The sequence below is a fragment of the Nicotiana sylvestris genome, chromosome 1 (assembly GCF_000393655.2).
Source record: "Nicotiana sylvestris chromosome 1, ASM39365v2, whole genome shotgun sequence".
NCBI lineage: Eukaryota > Viridiplantae > Streptophyta > Magnoliopsida > Solanales > Solanaceae > Nicotiana > Nicotiana sylvestris.
The window spans coordinates 137,928,156-137,953,548 of NC_091057.1; the positions used below are offsets into that span (position 1 = coordinate 137,928,156).

The window sequence follows — 25,393 nt, forward strand, 5'->3', positions numbered from 1 at the left end:
CCATCATTCATTCTTACCCAAATTTAATTGAAAGAAGGGACTCCCTTTCAACTATTTGTAATAGGGAATAAAGAATAGGACATGTATTGAAGCTATCTTCTTGAACAACTAAGGTATTTCCTTCAAACAATCTTCATAATCTTTAGTACCTTATACCCTAATTCTTTACGCCCATTCACCAGCAAAACCCTATATTTAATCCCAATTTCGAATAACAGCAACAATAGACAGAGAAATTGATGATAGAAACCTTGATTAATGGAGAGAATCGTCACTTAGAGAAGGTGTCTCTCATCGGAGATGAGAGAATTTTTCCGATGTGAGCAAAGAGACCATCATACTTTGGGAGAAGTAAATGACGGACTTGGGTAACAAAATCCCCTTTGTTATTTTTCCACGTAATTAGATTAATATATACTAATTAAGCATGTTTTTAAGATTAACATTATTAATTATCCACGTGGGTTGCCGCATGGCAGGTTTTAAAAGTTATTTAGAGTGTATATCATACGCACTAGTAAGAATGAGACGGGGGGAGAGGGGGTTATTATGAAGGGGGATATAGCTCAGGAGGTTTTCGAGGACATTCGATAGTTTAGATAGGAAACTAACAAAGATTATATAATTTAGATGGGTTTGAGGTTATTAACTCTTAAGTTTTGGTATAAATGAGAATATTTCAATGAACCCTCTACTTCAACCCTGCTTAAAGCCCTTAACATTATTTCTTTTCTTTTTCGCTTAAGACCAAAATGTACACCGACGCATACTTTCTAAATACAATTAATATAGCACTTAATCAAACTATCTAATTTGACTTTACAATAGTAGAGAATTACTTAATCAAATTGGTGCTAATTAATTTCCATCTTTTGGGAATTCTCTCAATCATCCCACATGGAGCTCATTTCTTTTTGCTGTTCGAAGCTCATTTCTTGCTGCTGCTGCTGATGCATTTCATGGGAATTCCTTTGTCTCATTCCCCCTATCCCAAGAAAGTCTAGTGTCAAGCTATCATTCCCACTCTCTCCATTAATCTTTGTTTCATTAAATAAACCATTATACCACCCTTCATTTTGCATTCTTGAAGTCTTCTGATTATCACCAGCAGTACTATTCGAGTTCAATAATTCTGAAATCAACGTTTCTTGAGTTCCATTTTGTAACATAGACCCAAAAAATCCATGCACAGAGCTCCCTATTTGTGTTTGATTATGATCACTTTGAAACAGAGAAGGGTACCCTTTTTGTACCATTATTGGAGAGTTCATGCTACTGCTCACAGTTGCTCCCATTTGAGCTGCTTGTTGTAATAAAGCTGTTGCTGATGATGACATATTCGACGAATTTGTGCTTAACTGAAAACCAGAAAAAGAGGAAGAAGATAAATTTCTTGGACTAGTAAACATGCTTCCTGCCATGTTTAATAAGGGTCCTGTAGGTGTTTGAATATTGAGTTCACGAGGTGAAGGTTTCAAAGGAATTTTCATGTTTGGATTTCTGATTTCTGATAAGTTCAACATGCTAGTGGGCATGACTTCAGAGACTGGAGTATGGCTAGGTCCTGTGGTTGAAGCTAAACTTTGGTTTACTTTGTTGTTTTCTTCAGTCAAGGCATCACAAAAGGCTCTGTGAGTAATAAAGCTATCCCTCCTGCATGCGTAAGATAATAAAATAGGCCATTAATTAAGTCAATCTCATGCAATGACCAAAGGAACTAAAAAAATGTGCATGAGAGTGATGGTAATAACTAAATATGTTTAGTTTTGGACGGCCGGCCGGCCCTAAATTATAGTGTGGCCAAACTAACATTCAGAAATCAATTTCTTGCAGTAATGATGGCCAAAGAAAATGAGTACTAACCTATGAAACTTATTCATTCTATTGTTTTTATCTTCTGATTGCAGTCCTGAATCAGTTGTTTAATAACTATTGTTACAGATCTAGTTGTTTATGACAGGTTTTAAATCTGTTGAAGTCAAACAAACATCAAATTAAAATTAATTCTCATGTCCTTGGTTCCAAATGGTATTGGTCATTTTGGAGGCTGAAAAAGTTTGTACTGGCAAGTACAATTACTATATGCCGTACTATAATATTAAAAAAAGTACTGTACCTAATGAAGTGTCGAATGACATTAGAAAGTAAGGTGGATAGTAAAGGTCCATCTTTTTTCTAGATGCTAAAACTGAAATATTAGCTGCATATATTTTTCAATAGTTTCAAAATTTTATCTCAGATGATCACCTATTTTAATTTGGTATCGAACAAGCAAAAATTTTAAGTTCTAGTCTTATTACTGTCACCCATTATAAGTACGAAAGAATTTTCACCGTCTCTTAAATCGCAGTCCCACATGTGAGAATGCATGTGGAAAATACAACTAAAAATTAAACATATACGGTTTCTAAAAGTTTAAAGATTTTAGATGAGATTGTCATGTTTTAATAACCTAGTCCGAAAAGAAAAAACAATTAACCTGGAGAAGATGGTACCACAGTCACATTTGTACTCTTTAGTCCCACACGTTTTGGAATGGGCTTTCCAGTCAGATTGCACTGCATACTTTTTAGAGCACCTGTCACATTTCCATTTCTTTTCACCATGTTTACGCGAATAATGTTTCTTAATCCCCGTCAGATCTCCAAGAGCACGAGCAGGATTATGGTGGATACACGTTGGTTCTGGGCAAATATACACTCGCCGTTTCCTTATCTCATCACTGCTTGTTTTTTGTTTTAGCTTCCACGGTAGATTGTGTCCTCTCCTGTGTAGTTGAAGGTTTTGTTCCCTTTGGAAGCCTTTGTTACAGACTTCACATATGAACCGGTTTGTTGCCATTAGGGTCTTTGGTGATAAGGCAATAACTTCAGCACTAGGATCTGCATATACCAAACAAACTTTGAGTTTGATCACTTCAATATATGCACTAAAGATTTTATACAGTAATATTATTGGGTAAATTATATATTTGGCCGCTCGATAATAAATTAATTACATTTGTTGGCCAAATATGCAAAAATATGTATATTATGAGTTTTTTTTTTGGCAATCCCATGAAAACTCATAGCCGCTACAGCCTCTGTCTTTCGGGTGAGCACTCTGTGGTGAGAACTCTGTGTGCACTGGGTAAATCCCTCACTATGTAATAGCCTGCAAACCACACAAGGGACGTAAACCGCAGTAGCAAGCCCTGTGCGACAGGCTCGACCCATAAGGCATTGAGAAGGGATTGATCCCAGGTCATCTGTATAGATAACTGCTCTCCAAACCAACTGGGCCATCCCGAGGGAATAGTATATTATATATTAATATACAAAAAATATATTTTTTTAGAGCGTCCATATTGTATAGTTTCCCAAATATTATTTAATTGTTAAATGGAGCAAGTGAACGATATATGATAAGGTCCGTGTTAAGAAATTAATTAAAGTCCGATCCATGCGGTATAAACTATGAGGTCAGTCTAATCGCCATTGATTATTACAAACGAAGTAGTTCTTTTTTTAGGATGACTAGGCACTCCATGTAGTATTTATTACCTACTGATAAAAGATTGTACATTCATCTTAATATACAATATCATTATCCTGATAAATAATTTATTATTTTATTATAAAGCAACCTTTCTCCATCTTTTAGAAACTTTCAAATACGTTTTAAGGAAAAGGAAACAGAGAGAGAAGATGCAGACATGACAATCCATGCATGCACAGGAAATATATATATAGAGTTCCTTTCAAACAGTTAAAAACAAAAAGAAAAGGAGAATTGTATACTACTATATGATTATGCCAGTCCAAGGCAGCATGCAACAGTTTACTCCAATTATTGAATTCCCCCAACCAATAATTGACGTATTGAACCCTTCAACTACCTATATACTTATCACTTCCCAATTTCCCTAACTCCCATTTTTATATTTAAACAAATAACTATTAAAAGAAAGAAAACAAAAGAAAATTATTGGTAAAATCCATTATGCATGAATGTTTGTCGTCAAACAAATCGAATCTTCTTATTGCCCGGCCATATTGAAGTTATCAAACCTACTCTAATTAACTTGTTTTAATCTATAAGTTCAACTCCAACCCCATATAATTTGAGCTGATTAATTACCCGTTTTAATCTAAAAATTACACTTGAGCCACACAATAAACTATAGTAGCTACTTTGTAGCACAGAACCAATCTGAAAAGCTATTAGATCAAACCATCATCAGAAACAAATTAATTTAAAACTTAAAAACCACTATCGAAGAAGAAGAGAAAAACATACTAAAACTACAGCACAAGGTGAAAAAATGAGCTGGCAATAAAAATTACCAGGATTTCCAGGTAATTTCCTTCTCTTCTTATTAGGAAGATCTTGCTCTTGATGAACACTAGAAGGCAAAAGTACGTTAGAAGTTTGCTGCTGATCTTGCTCTTCATATTCTTCTTCTGCACCTGCAGTACTACTATTCCCAGAAGAGATGTTTGACATTGAAAAAAATCTGAAAAAGAGATCTTTTTGGGCGTGGAACCCTTTATATTTGTCTTGATCTTTTCAAGAAAACAACTTTTTCCAGTTTGTTCAGCAAGCTTCTGTTTGATCAATGAGCCTCTATTTGGACTTCTTTTTGTTCTTTGGCTCTTTGCTTTTATATATGTTGAGGTAATTGGAAACTAACAAAACTTAGGATTTAGAACGCTGTTTTGGAGAGAACGACAAGAACCAGAGAATTCTCCTTGATTTCTGGTAATTAAAGAAAGAGATAGAAAGATAGGGAGGAGAGAGAGTTTTGGGGTGGGGGTGGGGGTGGGGGTGGGGGGAGGGTTTGGAGTTTCTTGCTGTCACAAGATGGAAACAAGAAACTAGCTAGTTTTGTAATTTGGTTTTCTTGTATATATGATGTACAATAATGGAATTGTTTTGCTTTCTTGGCCAAGTTTATTTTATTAACTCTTCTAATAATAGTTAACTATTTAGTTCTATTCATAATTTGATTGTGACTTCTAAACAAAGATAAGTGGTTAGAATCGTTGAATTCAGATAGAACATTGATAAGTATTATATTTGCAAGCAACTCCCTTGGGGATACTAATCCAAAATTGGAGTTTGGATATTAACTGCCTCTTTACCTGATGGCATTAGTTAGAAGTAGATTTAAAAAGTTAATGGTTTTAATTATTAACATTAACAAGAAACTCTAAAAGAAAGACTAACGAACAAATAACGGATATTTGTATGATATTATTCAAAAAGCCTAAAGATATCAGCTTTACGAGTACTTCTAGGAATATCTTTAAACAAGATATGGTGAAACAGCAAAACTAAAAGGTAAACAACCTAAAACAATTATTTTAGCTAATTCTTCCTGATTTTTCACTATATCGTATTTACCCATTAAACTGCCAGTACCCGGGTTAAGTTTTTGTTGGCCAGATTCTTCATCAGCACCCCATGCAATAGGGTGGTTATCTACTATGTGTCTACGAAGTTGACCTGTTCCCTCTTGCTTACCTCCGGTCTCATGTTTATAAACTTTCTTACAAATTTGACATCTTACATAATTTTTATTTTCTTCTAGTCTTTCAAAAGATTGCTAACACTTATTTCTTAATCTTCGATTGTTCTTAATAGGGAGGGAAGGCCTACCTGTATTACGACGACCTCCACTTCTAGTATTTTGACTAGCAGTACCAGATGTAGATGGTGATGTTTCAAGATTATCATATGATTGAATATCATCTATACCATAATCTTCTTGAAGTTGCTCATAATCTACATTTAAATTTTCAGGTGAACTTTCAGAAATATGTGTAAAGCTACTAGAAGAACCAGTACTACCCCTTGATTTTTTAAGATTTTTACTCTTTATTACTACCATCCTTACTAGTACACATTTTTTTGGTTGCTCTAAATATATCCGTTATGTAAATTAAATTAAAAAACTAAATTAATAATTCTAAATAATAAAAATAAAAATAAATACCAAAGAAGAGAAAGAGATAGAACGAGTGTATTGGGAGTCCGGATGCCGCACTAAATTTGATATCACTCTTCAATTGATATTTGATGATATTGATACCACTATTCATTTGAATACTTGATATTGATAATTATAATTTTGTAGTAGCTAAAGTAAATATTTGATGAAACTTGAAATAATACGTAATTGAGAACTTGAGAGCAATAAGTAATATTATCAAGAGAGAATTGAGAGAGAATTAAAGTAGTAAGAGAGCAAATTGTGAGAAAAAACGAAAAAAGATGAGGGCTATTTATAGTTTTTAAAAGGTCATAAATATAATTTATCAATTATTAGGGGTGGAGGGCTATTTTCTTAAGAGGGTAGGCCGAAATGACTGAAAATGCAAAAAAAAGGTCGTTACCCAATTGACCACCCTTTGTCGAAAAATTATACTATATATATATAGGTAAAATATTAAATTTTAACGGTATATAACATATATTGAACACCCTTTATCGGAGATTTTTTTTTACTTATTTCAAGTTTGAACACCCTAAATAAAATGCTTGTCTTCGCCATTGACCGGGCCTACCGGGTTTCGAGGCACCGGTTACCAAAAAAGGCCCGCCCCCGTCCGGCTAAACCCCTAACTCTCACCAACCCGTCCCACTCCCTTAGCGAGCCGGGCTGACTCGGGCTGAACCGGGTCAAATAAGGTTGGCAGTGGGCCAGCCCGACCTGTTTAACAAGTCTGGTTACCGCTTCTTCTTTTTTATCTTTTCTTGAGCCGATGCGAAAATAACTTTTTTACCTTTTCAAGAAAAAGGTAAGGTCTGTGTACATATTATTCTCTCCAAACTCCACTTATGAAATTGCACTGTATTTATAAGATTGCTACTTAGGTCTATAAGATTTCTTATAATAATGTTTGGTTTAATTGAAACCCTTTTGGTTCAATCCCTTTTCTCCTTCTATGTACCAAAGAAAAAGTCTTTTGAGTATGAATGCAGGGCATATATGTTTGAACTTCTACTAAGATGGCAACTTTATGTCGTACACATTAAGATATTCGTCATACTACTGTGAATGCAACACAAAGTTGTTCCCCCAACAGTCCAACACCACGAGGAAAAGATAACGTATGCTGTTTTTGTCATATTTAAATTTTGGGTCATAAGTTTCAGAAAAGAAAAGTTCAAGGGGCAATTATAATTAAACCTGAACAAAAAGACAGCTTTTCGGATATTGCTTGGCGGGCGTCTTTTTCTATTTTATCGGTTTGTCCGCATCTGATAGTGGTCTAACGAAAACCAGGTATTTCCTGATGTACCCCTATATTTATTGACAAACACCAAATTGCCACCATAAAGCAAAGCAAAAGCCTAACGCTCTATTTGGATCATTGTTCCCCGTCGTTTTATAATGTATTATATTGAATCGTATCGTTTTATAAATACAATATTTGGATAGAGTGTATTGTTTGTTATTATTAAATTATATTTTACTGTTTGATTTGACTGTATCGTACTGTACTGTAACTAATAAGTTTACTAAAATACCCTCGATTGTTTAAATATTAAATTTATCAAAAATTATGCATAAAAATAATTTTAAAAAATAAAACAGAAGAAGGCAAAATCCTTAAGAAAACAGAACAAAGGAGCGAAACAGAAGAAGGCAATCCAAAGGAGCACAACTAAGTAGAATTGAGATAAAAGCAAATTAGGAAAAAAATAAAACAGAAAGTAGCAAAACACCTTTAACGTTAGCGGCAGAAGTTCTGAAAAAAAAATAAAGTAGGTTATAGGTTGGAGATTTGGAATTAAAATAGCAAAAAAAGCTAAAGGGTAGAATAGAATTATGGAGTAATAAGTTAGGGCAAAATTAAAAAGAAAAATAGGAAACAATCCCATCACATCAAATGGATTGTTTAAAAAAGGGGGACTTTTTATTGTTCCGAAATAATAAATTTAATAATACAATACAATCAATTTTAATAAAACAATCAAAATAAATATTATTTTGGGATAACAATATATTATGATACAACGGGAACAACCGTCCAAACAGGATGTAAGCCTGCAAATGCCCGCCTGTACCCTCGTCACGTGTGTGCGCTGAATCAAAACCCCCTCGAAAACGAACCGACAATATAAAAACAAAATATTGTTCTCATCGCATATATTGAATTTAAATTTGTAACATTACATTTTGCTCTCCTAACCAATTTCATCAATCATTGATGTATGTACACTGTTTAGCTATCAAGATACTTGATTGTATTTGTGTGTATCTCGATAATCAGTGACTTCAATCTCTAATTAACATACTCCAAATATATACTCCATTATGTGATGACCCGCCATGTCATCATGCCACATAAGTGTCATTTGACATATATTAATGTCATGTGGAAGCTTACATAAGAAGAAGGCTAGCATTTGTGAGAAGATTCTAAAGAGGTATGGACATTTCCTTAGGAAGAACCTAGATCCTTATGGATTTGCTAGGAAAATCCTTGGAATCTTCTAGGCTTGTAGAGAATTCTAGAAAAAGCTTTTATCTTGTAAATATCAAGGACTTGTGTAATAATTAATATTTACACACTAGCCCCTAGGAGACTAGTATATAAAGGGGATCATTCATTTGTAATTCATCAAGCAAACAATTCAAGTTCTCTCTAATACAAAGCTTCCTTTAACAATTCTCTTGTGTTCTTTCTTCCATTCTCTTAGCGATCTTGAGTGTAGTAAGACTAACTTGACATAGCAAGAACGTGAGCAAGTTGTGCAAGATCGTGAGCGAGTTGTCAAGTGCCGCACATGTACTTAGTTAACAACTAAGGACGTGACAACGTGGTATCAGAGCGAAGGTTTCAACTAAGGGAATGGAGAACGACGGAGAAATTAACGTTGCCAACACCCAAGCCAACGTTATCCAGGATGCTGCTGGCAAGAGCGGCCGTAGCAAAAAGAGGAATGCAACCAACAAGAGCTAGGAGGTGCCACCTGAGGTTGTGTCAAACGAAGGGCTTACATCCCAAGAACCATCTGCCACTGAGGCGAGCGAGGATGAAGTGGAGGTCCTTCCAGAGGACGTCTCGCTCGGTAAAGAGTGGGTGATGAAGATGAACGCGAGGATGGACGTCGTGGAGATCTTTGGCCAACGCTTGGGGAAGGTGGAAGGCACCCTTAACGTTCTTGAGGGGCACACTCTTGAAGAGATTGAGAGTATCCAAAATGACTTAGAGGGACGTACACAGACTGAGATGGAACTAAGGCAAACCATCACTGCTTTAGAGTGCAGACTCATGGAGGCTTTGAGTACTATCGATGCTATGAAGGCAAAGATAGAGTCACTCGAGAAGCATGTTAATGCTGGCGTGACCGAGGTAGCCCGTAATGTTGTGGTGATGAGGGAGGCCAAGATCGAGGCTCCCAAACCCCCGATGTTCAAAGGTGTTCGTGATGCACAAGAAGTGGAAAACTTCCTTTGGCACTTGGAGAACTACTTCAGGCATGGCAAAGTGAGGGACGACGAGGCCAAGATCAACACTGCGGTATTGTACCTCTCAGAGACTGCCATACTATGGTGGAGAAGGAAGATGGACGACGTGGATAAAGGTCTATGTACTATTAGTACATGGGATCAGTTCAAAGCAGAGTTCAAGCGACAGTTCTTTCCAAACAATGTCTTGTACGAGGCAAGGCACAAGCTTAGGGAATTGAAGCAAACAAGGAGCAGACGTAACTATGTCAAGGAGTTCACTACCCTTATACTTCAAATCCCCAACTTGACCAATGATGACTTGTTGTTCCACTTCATGGACGGGTTGCAAAATTGGGCTAAGCAGGAGTTGCAATGCCGACAAGTCACTGATATAGACCAAGCCATAGTGGAAGCCGAATCATTGATGGATTTCAGGCATGACAAGCACGACAAAGGCAATGGCAAGGAGGCAAAGGTTAACAATGTCAAAGGTGGGGGAGACCGTGGCAAAGTCAAGGAGATACAACAACAATACTCTAAGACTCATGATTTCAAAAAGTTGAGTGGTCGTCAAGGCTACGCCGAGAAGAAAGCACAGGTCGAGAAGAAGGGATGCTATATATGCGGAGGGCCACATGGCTTCAGGAATTGTCCTGACCTCAAGAGCCTCAGTGCCATAGTACGTGAGCGGAAGTAGCAACCACAAAGAGAGAGTCCGGGAACCGCACAGTTGGGTATGATCGGATTATGTGGTGCTATCACGAAGCAAGCTATCCAACCTACCGAGAATGGCAATCAGTACGTGGATCTCACCATCAACAACAAGCCCGCTCGTGCAATGATGGATACTGGAGCAACTCATAATTTCGTGACTGAGGCTGCCACAAAAAGACTGGAATTGAAGCTTGCTCCAACCAACTTTCGCGTCAAGACCGTGAATGCCGAGATACAGAATGCTCGTGGGGTAGCTAATGGAGTTGGTGTCAAATTGGAAACTTGGAAAGGTATGGCAAATTTTACCGTAACCGCTATGGATATCTTTGACATCATATTGGGGCAAGAGTTCTTTAGACATTGTCATACTTTAATCGACCCCTACCTCCAACGTCTCTTGGTTATGGAGCAAGAAGGAGCTTGCATGGTACCTACAGTGACTATGCCATACGGACAGATCTAAGCACAACTCTCAGCTATGCAGGTTGTCAAGGGGATCAAAAAAGGGGAGCCGACGTTCGTGGCAACCATTGCAAGTCTAGAGGAACACAAAAATTTTCAAGAGACAGTGCCGCCTTGCATAGAGAAGCTGCTTAAGGAAAACAAAGATGTCATGCCCGACGAGTTTCCTAAGCACTTGCCGCCCAGGCGAGAGTTGGATCACAAGATTGAGTTGGAGCCAGGGGCTAATCCACCCGCATTTGCCCCATATCGTATGGCACCTCCTAAGCTAGAGGAGCTCAGGAAACAATTGAAGGAGCTGCTAGATGCTGGTCACATTCGTCCATCAAAGGCATCTTTTGGCGCACCAGTATTGTTCCAGAAAAAGGATGGATCATTGCATTTGTGCATAGACTACCGAGCACTTAATAAGGTCACCGTGAAGAATAAGTACCCGATCCCGCTCATTGCTGACTTGTTCGATAAACTTGGGGAAGACAAGTACTTTACCAAGGTGGATCTTCGAAAAGGCTACTACCAGATTCACATTACGGAAGGGGATGAGCCAAAGACAGCATGTGTGACGAGATATGGAGCCTTTGAGTGGTTGGTGATGCCCAGTGGCGGATCCATGATTTTATGTTCGTGGGTGCTTAATTTTTCTTGATGTGTCGTAACTACTTAATTTTTTGATTGGTAGGTGGTTTCTTTTCCTTTTATATCAGATGTCTCAAATTTCTTATATAACAATACTTATGTTGTGTAAAGTTTAATGGGCTTAACCAATGCACCAACCACATTTTGCACCCTTATGAATAAGATCTTCCATCCCTACCTTGATCAGTTTGTGGTAGTCTACCTAGACGACATAGTCATCTACAACAACACCTTGGAGGAGCACATGGAGCACTTAAGGAAGGTTTTCCAAGTCTTGCGAGATAACGAGCTATACATCAAGAGGGAGAAATGTGAGTTCGCACAATCAAAGGTGCACTTCTTGGGCCATGTCATTAGCAATGGAGAGCTACGCATGGACGAGGCTAAGGTACGTGTTATCCAGGAGTGGGAGGCACCTATAAAGGTAACTGAGTTGAGATCCTTCCTTGGCCTTGTTAACTACTATCGTCGGTTCATCAGTGGATACTCAGCAAAGGCCGCACCATTGACTGAGTTGTTAAAGAAGAACAAGCCATGGGTTTGGACAGAGCATTGTCAAAAGGCATTTGAATGCCTTAAGACAGCTGTAACAGAGGAGCCAGTCTTCGCATTACCTGACTTTGCCAAGACATTTGAGGTGCACACAGATGCCTCAGACTTTGCCATTGGGGGTGTCCTGATGCAGGATAAGCATCCCATAGCATTTGAGAGCCACAAGTTAAATGAGATGGAGCGGCGTTACACGGTACAAGAGAAGGAAATGACTGCCATTGTGCATTGCCTTTGTACATGGAGACATTATCTGCTCGGGTCGAGGTTCGTGGTCAAGACTGATAATGCGGCTACTAGCTACTTTGAGACACAGAAGAAGCTCACACCAAAACAGTCTAGGTGGCAGGATTTCTTGGCCGAGTTTGATTATGTGCTGGAGTATAAGCTGGAAAAAGGTAATGTTGTAGCCGATGCCTTGAGCCGGAAAGTCGAGCTTGCTGCAATTACTTCAGCGAGATGGGACATTAGGGAGGTTATAAAAGAAGGCATTCAACATGATCTAGCAGCCAAACAGCTTATCAAGTTAGCCAACAAAGGCAAGACGAGACGATTTTGGATAGAAGGCGTCGTACTACTTACCACAGTCGGTGGGTCTACGTGCCTAAATTTGGAGACATTAGACGATAGATCATAAGGGAGAGTCATGACACAATATGGGCTGGTCATCCAGGTCAACGTCGCACTAGGGCCCTGGTTGAGTCAGTCTACTATTGGCCACGCATGCGTGATGACATAGAGTGCTATGTGCAGACTTGTCTTGTCTGTCAACAGGACAAGGTTGAACAACAACAACCCGGAGGACTTTTGGAGCCACTACCAGTTGCAGTGCGTCCATGGGAGAGCGTAACTATGGACTTTATTACTTGCCTACCGAAGTCCGACGGTTATGGTACTATTATGGTGGTCGTGGATAGATTTCCCAAATATGCCACCTTCATGCCCGCCTCATCAGGTTGCACAGCCAAGGAAGCCACCAAGCTGTTCTTTAAGAACGTGGTGAAGTATTGGGGCTTACCAAGACATATAATCAGTGATCGAGACCCCGCTTTACTGGAAACTTTTGGAGAGAGTTGTTTGACATACTTGGTACGGAGCTGCACTTTTCTACTAGTTTCCACCCACAGACGGATGGACAAACGGAACGAGTCATGCCTTACTAGAATGCTACTTGAGGCATTATGAAAGCGCGCATCAGAAAGATTGGGCAAAGCTCCTAGACATCGCCCAATTCTCTTATAACTTGCAGCAGAGTGAGTCCATTGGCCGGACACCATTTGAGCTAGCCACAGGCCAACAACCAGAAACTCTACATTCATTACTAGCCGCATTAGAGGGAAAGAGTTTGGGGACTTATCATTTGGCCAAAGGATGGGAGGAGCAGCTCGACACTGCTAAGTCCTACTTGGATAAGGCAGCTAAGAAGATGAACAAGTTTGCGGACTGTAAGCGGCTTCCCACATACTATAGAGTTGGGGACATGGTCATGGTGAAGTTTAACCCAAGACAGTTCAAGGCACTACGGGGCATGCATCAAAATCTGATTCGCAAGTATGAGGGGCATTTAAGATCGTCGCCAAGGTAGGCAAGATCTCATAGAAGCTTGACATGCCATCGTATCTCAAGATCTACCCTGTCTTCCATGCTAGCATGCTTAAGCCATATCATGAAGATAAGGATGATCCGAGTAGGGGCCAAACAAGTCGGGCGCCAATGACTATCACCGCCTCGCATGATCGGGAGATTGAGGCTATCATAGATTATCATGCCAGGCGAAAACAAGGGCAAAAAGTCACTGCTATGTTTCTCGTCCATTGGAAAGGGCAATCACCGGAGGAGGCCACGTGGGAATGATATGAAGACTTGTGGCAATTCAAAGATAAGATCCGAGAGTTTATGCAGCAGCATTGCGCCACGGTCGTCGCAATATTAGGTGGGGGATAGTGTGATGACCCGCCAAGTCATCATGCCACATAGGTGCCATTTGGCATATATTAATGCCATGTGGAAGCTTACATAAGAAGAAGGCTAGCATTTGTGAGAAGATTCTAGAGAGGTATGGATATTTCCTTAGGAAGAACCTAGATCCTTATGGATTTGCTAGGAAAGTCCTTGGAATCTTCTAGGCTTGTAGAGAATTCTAGAAAAAGCCCTTATCTTGTAAATATCAAGGACTTGTATAATAATTAATATTTACACACTAGCCCCTAGGACACTAGTATATAAAGGGGGTCATTAATTTGTAATTCATCAAGCAAACAATTCAAGTTCTCTCTAATACAAAACTTCCTTTAACAATTCTCTTGTGTTCTTTCTTCCATTCTCTTAGCGATCTTGAGTGTAGTAAGGCTGACTTGACATAGCAAGAACGTGAGTAAGTTGTGCAAGATCGTGAGCGAGTTGTCAAGTGCCGCACGTATACTTAGTTAACAACTAAGGACGTGACAATTAGCTTAGATAAAACAACTTCGTGTGACACTGATTTTTTGTTTAGCTACTTACTACTTCTCACTGGTACATATATATGATATAATTTAGTTCTTCAAAGCTTAAACGAATCTAGGTGAGATTCAAATATTGGTTGCTATATTGTTGTCAATCCAACTATTTAACTATTATTAGGTCATTTTTATTTTTTCCAGTGCTTATTGAAACTTGAAACCAGCAACGAAGATCAATTCTTTTATACTTTATGAGACTAAGAGATGGATAATTATAATTCAGACAAATATAAAATAAAGTACATTTTGTAAGCACAATGGGCTTATATATATTGAATATTTTAGGAATTTTTACCTCCTATAGCAAAGGTTAACACCTTATTTATTTTAAATAAATATCATTTAAAAAAATTATATTCTATATATACCTTTTAAGGTTTATAGCAAAATATTTAATTTTGGTTACCTCCTAGCCCTAAGCCACTAAATACGCTATTCAATTACACTATTTTCTTTCTCTCTCTTTTGATACATCACATTCTCTCCCCCCATTCCCTTAAAACACGATGCTCAATCTCAAAATTCCTCTCACCACGTTATGCCTGGCCCAGTCTCGAACAAGCATCGGATTTCAGAGCAGTTCCAGTGTAACAATGGTGGAAGAAAATTTGCGTATACACACGTTCATCGAAATTCCATCGCCGGAGATATTTTCTTCTCAAATTGAACCCAAAAATGTCCCAGCGGTGACTTCTCTAATTAAGAAAATATACATATAGCAGTATATAAACACAACACTACATTTGTGCGGATGTGCTCAACAATGTTTTCTTTTTGTTGGGTTTAGGTTTTCAAGGTATGCATAAAGCATTGGAAGACTTTCTCAAAATGAAACCCGTCGGACGGTGGCCTAATACAAAAAAAGCTAATCTTTTCAATCAAATTAGAAGCCCTGGCATTCAATTAATCGCGATGAAAAAGAAGATTTCTGTTAATATATTTCAATGTATTTTCAACGTATCACGCTATATTTTTATGTATTTCATTGTATTCATTATCTTTTTTTATTGTAATTCAATGTATCTCACTGTATTCCATGTATTTCATTTGTATTCATTGTCCCGTTATATGCCATGAATGTATTCATATGTTTTTTTAAAATAGTATAATTTATGTATTCAGATGTATTGTATAATTTTTCTGAAGATTGTTATGTTTTTGAAGTATTTTTCGGTTGAGAATTTTTTTTATAACGGAAAATACAAAATTTGTGTGTTATAATTGAGTTTGTTGAGTTATATTAGGAGTCTATTATGTTAATTGATTCACTTTCCGTTTAAAAACAGTGTATTCCCCTGTTTCACGCTGTGAATACAGTCGAATACAATAATCTTTCCAGTTGTAATCCCATGTTTCACGCCATGAATACAGTCGAATACACTCGAATACAACAACTGATTAGCTTGACTTCCCTGATTCACGCCTATTTTTGCTACTATAATCATGAATACAATAGCTTAAATACATCAAATACATCTTATAACCACAGAAAAGGTATCTATAATCCGTACTATAGCAAATGATATCTATAGATAGCTAATTACTACTAAAAGATAGTGCTTTATGAAAATTTCTCAATATTTTATTTATATTTAAATATCCGATTTTGATGATAGTCCATACACGAGCCTAATAATGAGTCTGATAATTGGTTATTGGGCCATACATTTTATGTGCTTGGTGGGTCTAGTACGACGGTGAATGTAAGCTTAACCCGATGAGGCTCGTAAAGGAAGGACCCATGAGAGTTTCATTAATTACAGCTAGGTCTCATCTCTATTGGAGAAAGGGTAATAGAAAGGAAGACCTAGTCCTTCGTCAATCAACGATATAGTTCAAACAGGTACACAATTATTCTTGCTAATCTTAATTTATTTTGTGTCCTAATATCATGTTTAATCTTAAGTTATATTATGTCAATATTCTTACACATTTGACCTGCATTTTTCACTGAAACAAGACTATGACGCCTTAATCAAAAGTTGATATAATACTTCTATGGTGTTAACATAATTTATCGAATAAAAATGGTTGAACCTCTGTTTTCGCCCCCTAAAAAGTAAATACATACTCCCTCCGTTCCAATTTACGTGAACCTGTTTAATTGAGCACGAAGTTTAAGAAAAAATAAAGACTTTTGGAATTTGTGGTCCTAAACAAGTCAAAAAGGGGCCCGGAGTATTTGTGTGGTTATAAAAGCTTCTAATTAAGAGTAAAATTGTAAGTTTAAGCTAAATTGTTACCAAATTTAGAAAGGGTCATTCTTTTTGGAATGAACCAAAAAGTAAATAGGTTCACGTAAACTGGAATAGATGGAGTAATTTAGTGTGGACCAAGCATGTTGCAATCAGTTTCATCAGAGTTATAGTAGAAAATGAACAAATAAACTTGAATTGAACAAAAAGTTCATTCATAAAGCATTAAACATTTTAAGTAAATCTAAATCAAAGCATCAGTTATTTAAGCATCTTATAGCGAGAGTAATTAGGAATATTTTGAACGTCAACATAACACTGATTCAAATGATCACCATTTATTGTTGGATTATTTAATAATTCATTTTCTAATACAAATCAATATCTGGAACTACTAAATTTAGAAAAAATGAACAAAAATATGCACAAGCATACACATAATGATGAATTGATGATTAGATTAGATTAGAATGGCCGGGGGGCATTATATATTTGTTTTGAACAAGTTCCAACTTCTTTAGGTTTTCAATAATTTTTCTTTTAAAAAAGAAAAAGAATTCAAAGTTTGAAGAAATAGTGCTTAAATTATTTCAGAAGAAAGAAAAAGAAATCAAAAAAGAGAAATGTTTACCAATTATTGGTATGTCATAGCCAATTCAATTGGTCAATATAATAATTTCCATTTCAAATTAATTAAAGCAATTGAAATGTCAGTGTAAAGAGTCCAAAAACAAGCATCTTTTTGATGTTGCTGTCTGAGTCCCTTTAAATATCTCGAGAGGTTTAAATTAAAGATTTGCATTTGACATTTGACTACAACAGTTTTTGTCCATCTCCATCGCTCTATAATAATTAACAAGCATTGAATATTTTTTATTCCAATATATATTATCATAGAACCAATAATGGATCCAGAATTGTAAACAATGAGCTCACTAGACAAAGGAGTTAGCATGGTTACTTAAACTCTTTCTTACAGTTTTAAACAACATTGTTCGTCGTTCTTATTATCAGGTTGAGAATCGTTTTGTTCCCTTTTAAATAAATAAATTGGGATTGTTACAAAACTAGCCGGTCAAATTCAATATTTATTTTTTAGCCGGTATACATAGATTATACATTAATTATACACAGGTATACATATATTATACATGAAATATATATATATCCGCATCTATTTTTAGTTTAAGAGATTAATTGAGCGGCTATTTGGGTTAATTCTTCGATAACAAAATTCAACTCAAACGCCATGATTTTTATCTCTATTTTTTTAACATGTTGAAGTTATAATAATGTTCTTTTACTTTTTCTTTAAGTGCATGACATATTTTACTTAGCATCATTGCTTTAAGGGAAAATGATACAACATAATAGTCACTCTTAAAATAATAGCTGAAAAATGTATATTTTTTTTATATCTTTTGTATATATATATATATTGTGTATGTTGTGTACAAAAATTATACAAATTAATATATTTTTTTGCTATCATTATAAATAATTTTCTTCTTAGGCTAAAAGTGAATAAAGCCCGTGCTGTAATCCTCAGCACAAACTAAACCTAATACGTACTTCACCCTAGATTTGGTATTATCTTTTTCTTTTTTACCTAGATATTTAGTCCCATGTCCTAGTTGTCTGAGACCATCAAGCAGATGAGCTGAATCCCGTCAATGTGGTCTATTTGCTTAACCTGGTTGAAGCCCGCATTTAAAGTTTTAAACAACACTAGAGCTGTCAAAACGGGCTAGCCCAGCCCAAGCCTCATGAGTTTTTAAATTTGGTGAGCTAGGGCGGGCCGACCCTTCATCTATATGGGCCTTAAAATGACCAGCCCAGCCCAACTTTAAGAGAGTCACAGGCTAGGGCGGACCGGTTCTTCAATTTTTTTAGGAAAAATATTTCTTTAAATCTTTAGATATTTTTTCGTGACATAATCTCTTAATCATATGAATGACTTCTGTTATTTAGAGCGTACAAGAATCTTGATATTTGACAAGGAATCTCGTAATTGAAATGCAAATTCTCTATATCTCTAGTTTTTCTTTTTTTAACGTTACATGAATATTTTTTTAGTACTTTTCTTTCACTTTCCTTATATTCACGAATTACTTCAATAAGTTTATATGTTAAGGTTTTACAATTTAGGCTTAACATTATTTGTTGATTTCGTCATTATAGTCCATAAAATTTTTAAAATTCATGAAATTTTCTAGTGTTGTCAATTTTTTTTTGGGTATTAACACTTAACCTTTTACTATATTGAAGAGCAATTTAATATTAATAATATATTAAAGTAACCGATCATTGGCCACTTAAAGTAATATTTTCTTTAAAAATAATTATTATTGACCACTTAAAACTTTCTTAGTTCGTTGTTAATTAAGCAAAAAAAAAAAATTAATCTTGTCATACTACATGCATATCAAAAATATAAATTCTAGTTGATATGGAAGGATAAATGAGCAATCTAAGGTTGGAAAATGAGGATTATAGTTAATATTTTTTTAGTTTTTACTTTTTTTAAATATTTAAATTTGAATTTAATTAATTTTTGGCCCACAGGCTGGCCCAGGCCAAGCCTCTGTCAAGCCTCAAGGGCCAGCAGACGGACTTAGGCCGGGCTTATTAGCCCCACTTTTAAATGGGCTAACAAAATCTCAACCTAGCCATACCCAAGTAGCGGGCTTGCTTGAGCTAGCCTCACGGGCCAAGACCATTTTGACGGCTCTAGACAACACGTACAATTGCGAGCCTCCCTATTTTAGTCCATAAACTGCAAGCATTCTGACTAAACTATGGAAGGTCTAAGTGAAATTAGTACGGGCTAACAAGCTTTCGGACTGGTAGTTGAAGATTGTCAGTGTTTGCAAAGTCATTGAAAAATAGTCATTATTTTGTGGTAACACAAAAAGTTCCAACATAATATACTGGAGATTGGTGCACCTGTGTATGAACTTTCAGCATATTATGCTGGAACTCCTGTTGGATAACAAGAACTCAGTATAGTATAATTTTGTATTAGTTAGGTAGCTGAGGCCCAAAATGTAATTATTGGTAGTGCTGTAGTTAGGCCGAATTTTTGTAAGTATTATTTCTTCAGTTGAGATCCGACCCTTGACACATTGTATATAAACGTAAGATCCACATCCAGAACCTTCGGATGGTCATTTTTTCTCTATACAGAAATATCTCTCGATGTTGTTTCTCTCTCATCTACTGCACTCATTTTAAATTTCTTTCCGCAAATTCGACCTTCCAATGAGCTTAACATGGTATCAGAGCAGCGTATCTGGGCAGATAGGAGTGCGCTCTTCAATTTGATGTTCGTTTTGTCCATTTTTTCCGGCGGTAAAAATTTTGAGGTTTTCCATTAATCGGAGTTTCGCCGGAGTTTCGACTTTTGCTGGTGATTTTTCCCCTTTCTCTTGTGCATTTACACTATAATTCCTTTTCTCCGCCCTATTTCACGGGATTTATGTTTTCGTGGTGTAGCATAGATATAGTCAGAAAACCCTAATTTTTCCCTTCATGATATGTTCTACTCCTTCTGATAAATCACCTGCTGACTCCACTGCTAATTGTGATCGTGATATATTGCCCAATGATACAATTGATCATAATCACCCCCTTTACATCCATCCCTCGGATAATTTGGGGCTTTCACTAGTAGGAACTATTTTTGATAGGGCAGGGTATAGTGACTGGAGAAGGAGCATGCTTATTGCTCTTTCTGTCAAAAACAAGTTATATTTCATTCAACCTGATTGTGAGAGGCCATCGTTGAACTAACATGTTTTTAGTCAATGGGATATGTGTAATAACATGGTGATCTCTTGGATTCATAATCTTCTTTCTCCAGCAATTTGTAAAAGTGTTCTTTACTGTCAACTTGCTAAAGAAGTATGGATGGAGCTGGAAGATAGATATGGAAAACCTAATGATATTAGATTATCAGGTTAAGAAAGAACTTGCTTCCATTTCTCAGAGTATTATGCCAAGATGAAGATCAGTGCAACTAGCTGATGTCTCTTCTTTAACAACATCATATGTCTGACCAGGACTCTTCCTCAACACCCACTCTTACTGTTTCTGCAAATTTTGCAGGTATTCTTAGTTGCTTTTCAAGTAATAGGCCTGGATGTTCAATTAATACTTGCTTGTTATGTAAGGTTGATAACATCCTGGATTCTGGACTCTGAGGCTACTGACCATATGACCTCTCATAGTAACCTATTACAAAATGTTAAATCTGCACCTATTCCTTACTTGGTAACCTTACCTAATGGTTATAAAGTAAAAGTAACATGTGATGGGGGTTTACCTTTGTCCAATGATACTATTTTGAAATATGTCCTTCTAGTTCCTACTTTTCAGTACAATCTGATCTCTGTGCACAAGTTGGTATCACAACTAAAATATTTACTAATTTTTAGTCCATATTCCTACTTTATCTTACAAGGTCTTTCCATGAAGAGGCCTCTTGAATTTGGTAAAACACAACATGGACTCTATATTTTGCACATGCCTTCTTCAGTACCATCTACTTCACTTACTACTGCCCTCGATTCATCTACTTTTACTTGTTCAAGTACATCTACTTTTCCTGTTTTCAATAGACATAATGTGGAGTGTTCTGTTGCTTTTCATTCTTCTATTCCATTTGTAAATACCAATCATATGAATAAAATGAACACTCTTTGGCATAGCATAGTGGGACATATCCAATTTAGTCATTTGAAATCTATCTCTTCTATTGCCTCTGTGCTTTCTGGCAAACAAGTCATTTGCAATATTTGTCCAATGGCAAGGCAAACCAGGTTACCCTTTCTAAATAGTGAAATTCACACAAATTCCCTTTTTCAACTAATACACATTGACACTTGGGACCCCTATAATGTTCCTACACATGATGGATGCAAATACTTTCTAACAATAGTTGATGATTTTACAAGAACTACTTGGACTCATTTGCTGAAAACTAAATCAACTGCATTTCCAATACTAAAAGCTTTTATTGTTATGGTTCAAACTCAGTTTCTCACCAAACTTTTAACTATAAGGTTTGACAATGCTTTAGAGTTGGGCTCCAGTTCTTCTGCTTCTTCTTTCTTTATAGAACAAGGTATTGTCCATCATACTTCCTGTCATACACTCCTCAACAGAATGGGGTGGTGGAAATGAAGCATAGATATCTTCTTGAAACATCCAGAGCCCTTTTTCTTTCATTCCAAAGTGCCCATGAAATACTAGGGGGAATATGTTCTTACAACCACTTACTTGATAAACAGATTTCCTTCTAGGCTCTTTCAAAATAAATCTCCATATGAATTGATTTTTGGTGCAACTCCTTCTTATTCTCATCTTAGGGTTTGGTTGTCTTTGCTATGCATCTAAGCCTCCTGTCCACAAAGATAAGTTTACTAGTAGGTCTATCCATGCAGTTTGTATGGGGTACCCTTTCGAGAAAAAGGGTTATAAACTTCTTAGTTTAGAAACTAAATCTTTTTGTGTATCTAGAGATGTAGTGTTTCATGAATCCATCTTTCCTTTTTCTATGCAAGCCTTTTCATTCTCTTCTGTTGATTCCATTCCTCCTAAAGTCCTTTGTGACTTCATTTTCCTTCTTCCTCTTTTCCGGTTCCTAGTTCCTCTTCTTCTATTTCTATCCCAACATTTTATTCTTCTCATCTTCCTACAATTTCTTCTACTTCTTCAGGTTCATCATCTCTTCCATCTAGTTCTACATCTATCCCTTCACTTATTAATGAACTTGATTTCTCACCTATTCCTTCTGGATCTAATTCTAGTTTTTCCCATATTAATGCACTTGTTCTCTCTTCTATTCCTGAATCTGCCCTCCCCACTGCAGTACCTCTAAGAAAATCCACTAGGACACATGTTGCACCTTCATACTCCAATGATTATATTTGCACATCAGTCACTACCTTTTTTTTCCAATGCCCTATGTCCAAGTATTTGGATGCACAATCTTCATCACATACAACATTATCTGAACATCATACCTATTCTCAAGCAGCTTTAGTGCCTAAATGGCAAGAAGCAATGAGAAAGGAGTTTGAGGCCCACGAGGCTAACAATACATGGCATATTGTTCCCTTACTTGATGGGAAGAAGGCCATGGGGTGAAAATAGGTGTACAAAGTGAAATTTAAAGCAGATGGATCGGTAGAAAAGTATAAGGCTAGGTTGATAGTGAGGGGTAACACACAAACTGCTGGGGTAGATTATAATGAGAACTTTTTTCACCAGTGAAGTGCCTTATTGCAGTAGCCGTAAAGAACCAATGGCCATTATTCCAACTTGATGTCAATAATGCCTTCCTCCACGGGGACTTGGATAAGGAAGTGTACATGAAATTTTCCCAAGATATTTTTGTTTTTTCTTCTCCTGCTTCTACTCAGCCATATGTCTACAAGCTCCAAAGATCTCTGTATGGGCTTAAACAGGCTTCTCGACAATGGTATGCAAAACTTTATAGTTCTTTGTGTTCGAAAGGATTTGTTCGTTCGCTCAATGATTACATTTTATTTACAAAAAGGACTAGCAGTTCTATGGTTTTGTTGGCTGTTTATGTAGATGATATCATACTTGCTGGGGATGATGTTTCAGAAATTTCAGCTTTGAAATCTTACCTTGATGACCAATTTAGAATCAAAGATTTAGGACAGCTAAACTACTTTCTAGGCATTGAGGTTATTTCCATTCCTTCTGGTCTTTTACTAAATCAAAGGAAATTTATAGTGGATCTTTTATTTGAACACAATTGCACTGATGTGTCTCCTGTTGTTTTTTCCATTAAGTTGAATTTGAAATTGAAAACTGATGATGGGGCATTACTTTCTAATCTAGAGAAGTATAGAAATCTTGTTGGGAAGTTTAATTTTCTTACTCATACTATACCTGACTTGAACTTTGTTGTACAGTATCTCAGTCAGTTCCTTCAGGCTCCTTGGGTTCCTCATTTAGCTGCAACATTGCTTTCATTGTGTTATCTTAAGGGTACAGTTGATTATGATATTCTTCTCAACAATTCTTCTGATTTTACCTTGCAAGGGTACTGTGATAGTGACTGAGCTGCTTGCCCAGATTCTCGTAAGTCTGTTACAGGGTTCTTTTGTTTTTTTGGTGAAAGTCCTATATCTTGGAATCAAAAAAGCAACCAGTGGTCTCCCTTAGTAGTGTTAAAGCTGAGTATCATGCTCTAAGTAAATTGGTGGCAGAACTGACTTGGTTGACTCGTTTATTAGCTGATCTAGGCATTGAAAGAGTGGTTCCTCTGTTTGTTTTCTGTGATAATCACTCTGCTTTAGACATTGCTCGTAATCCTGTCTCCCACAAACGCATCAAACACATCGAAGTTGATTGTCACTTTGTACGAGGGAAGTTATCTGAAGGCTTTATTGATTTGCATCTTGTTAGCAGCTCAAACCAACTGGTAGACATTTTAACTAAGCCTCTGACTGGGATAGCTCACCATGGTTTTCTCTCCAAGTTGAAGGTGCTTCCCCCTCCAACTTGCGGGTTGAGGGGGGGGTTGAGGGGGTGTTGGATAACAAGAACTGAGTATAGTATAGTTTTATATTTGTTATGTAGCTGAGGCCCAAAATGTAATTATTGGTGGTGCAGTAGTTAGGCCCAATTTTTGTAAGTATTGTTTCTTCACTTGAGGCATGACACATTGTATATAAACATCCACATCCAGAACCTTTAGATGGACATTTTTTCTCTATACAGAAATATCTCTCGATGTTGTTTCTCTCTCTCATCTACTGCACTCATTTTACATTTCTTTCCGCAAATTCGACCTTCCAATGAGCTTAACAACTCCATCACTCGGAAAGTTCCAGCATAATATATTGGAGAACCTGTGTATGAACTTCCAGCATATTATGCTGGAACTCCAGTATATTATACTGGAAGTTCACATGTAAAAAATTCGAACTCCAATATATTATACTGGAAGTTCACATGTAAAAAATTCGAACTCCAATATAATATACTGGAATATTTTCTGGATTTTGAACAGTGTTTTCGTTCAGATTTATCTTTACATGAAAAGTGGCTAAATTTCCGTTATTTTGAAATTGTGGCTATTTTTCAATTACCAGTTGTAAATCTAGCTATTTTTGAATTTCACCCAAGGTCTAGTTGTTTTGGGTGGTAGAATTTTGTTAAGAAAATTGAATATAATTCAATGAGAACACTAAGGTGCAGCACGTGCGTGCACACACTCACATTGCAGCTGTTCTTACTCAACTTTAACAAATCGAGTCAAAACATCCTTCTATGTTGAGAGCTATATGCATTTGAATATATCTTAGGGATATTAAGATTATAGTTGGGATCAAGATTTCCTTTAGGTTCTGTAAGCCATCGATCACTATTAGCGGTTGTATACATCTCACTTTCTGATATAACTACAAGGTTGCTAACAGGGCAGCAGCAATCTTATTTAGCGGGCTTTTGTTGTGGCTTCTTATTAATCTTTTATTCCACTTATTTCTATGTTATTGGGGATATTTTTTGTTTCTTTCCTGATGGGAAGAGCGTGTTTTGGTGCAATAATCCATTTGAGGAGCAGAAGTTATGAATATGCATAGCAAGATCGTTTGTTTGTATTGTCAAATCATGATATTATCAAGTCAAGTGGTTATGTCTGCAATATGCTTCCTCTGCACTTCAATGAATGGTGAAGTAAATGTTTCATAACGGAATAAATGATAATTGTGCAATATGCATCCTTTGCATTTCATGAACAGCAAGGTAAATGCCAATGTGAGAAGATTCAGCAGTATTCTATACTGTATTTAGTTCTTGATTGTGAAAGTGGAAATCACAGAAATTATGCATTTTTTAGCAACAGAGAC

At 36.7% G+C, this 25,393-nt stretch overlaps 1 protein-coding gene across 1 annotated transcript; it reads right to left on the bottom strand.

Annotated features, from left to right (window-relative positions):
- Nucleotides 1–692: 692 nt before the first annotated feature.
- On the bottom strand, nt 693–4,791 carry LOC104232541 (zinc finger protein GAI-ASSOCIATED FACTOR 1-like). Its single transcript, XM_009785768.2, has 3 exons — nt 4,326–4,791; nt 2,480–2,882; nt 693–1,653 (listed from the first exon to the last, which is right to left on the bottom strand). The coding sequence occupies exons 1-3, from the start codon at nt 4,483–4,485 to the stop codon at nt 885–887; spliced, it is 1,332 nt and encodes a 443-aa protein (XP_009784070.1). The 5' UTR covers nt 4,486–4,791; the 3' UTR covers nt 693–884.
- Between the last annotated feature and the right edge of the window lie 20,602 nt (nt 4,792–25,393).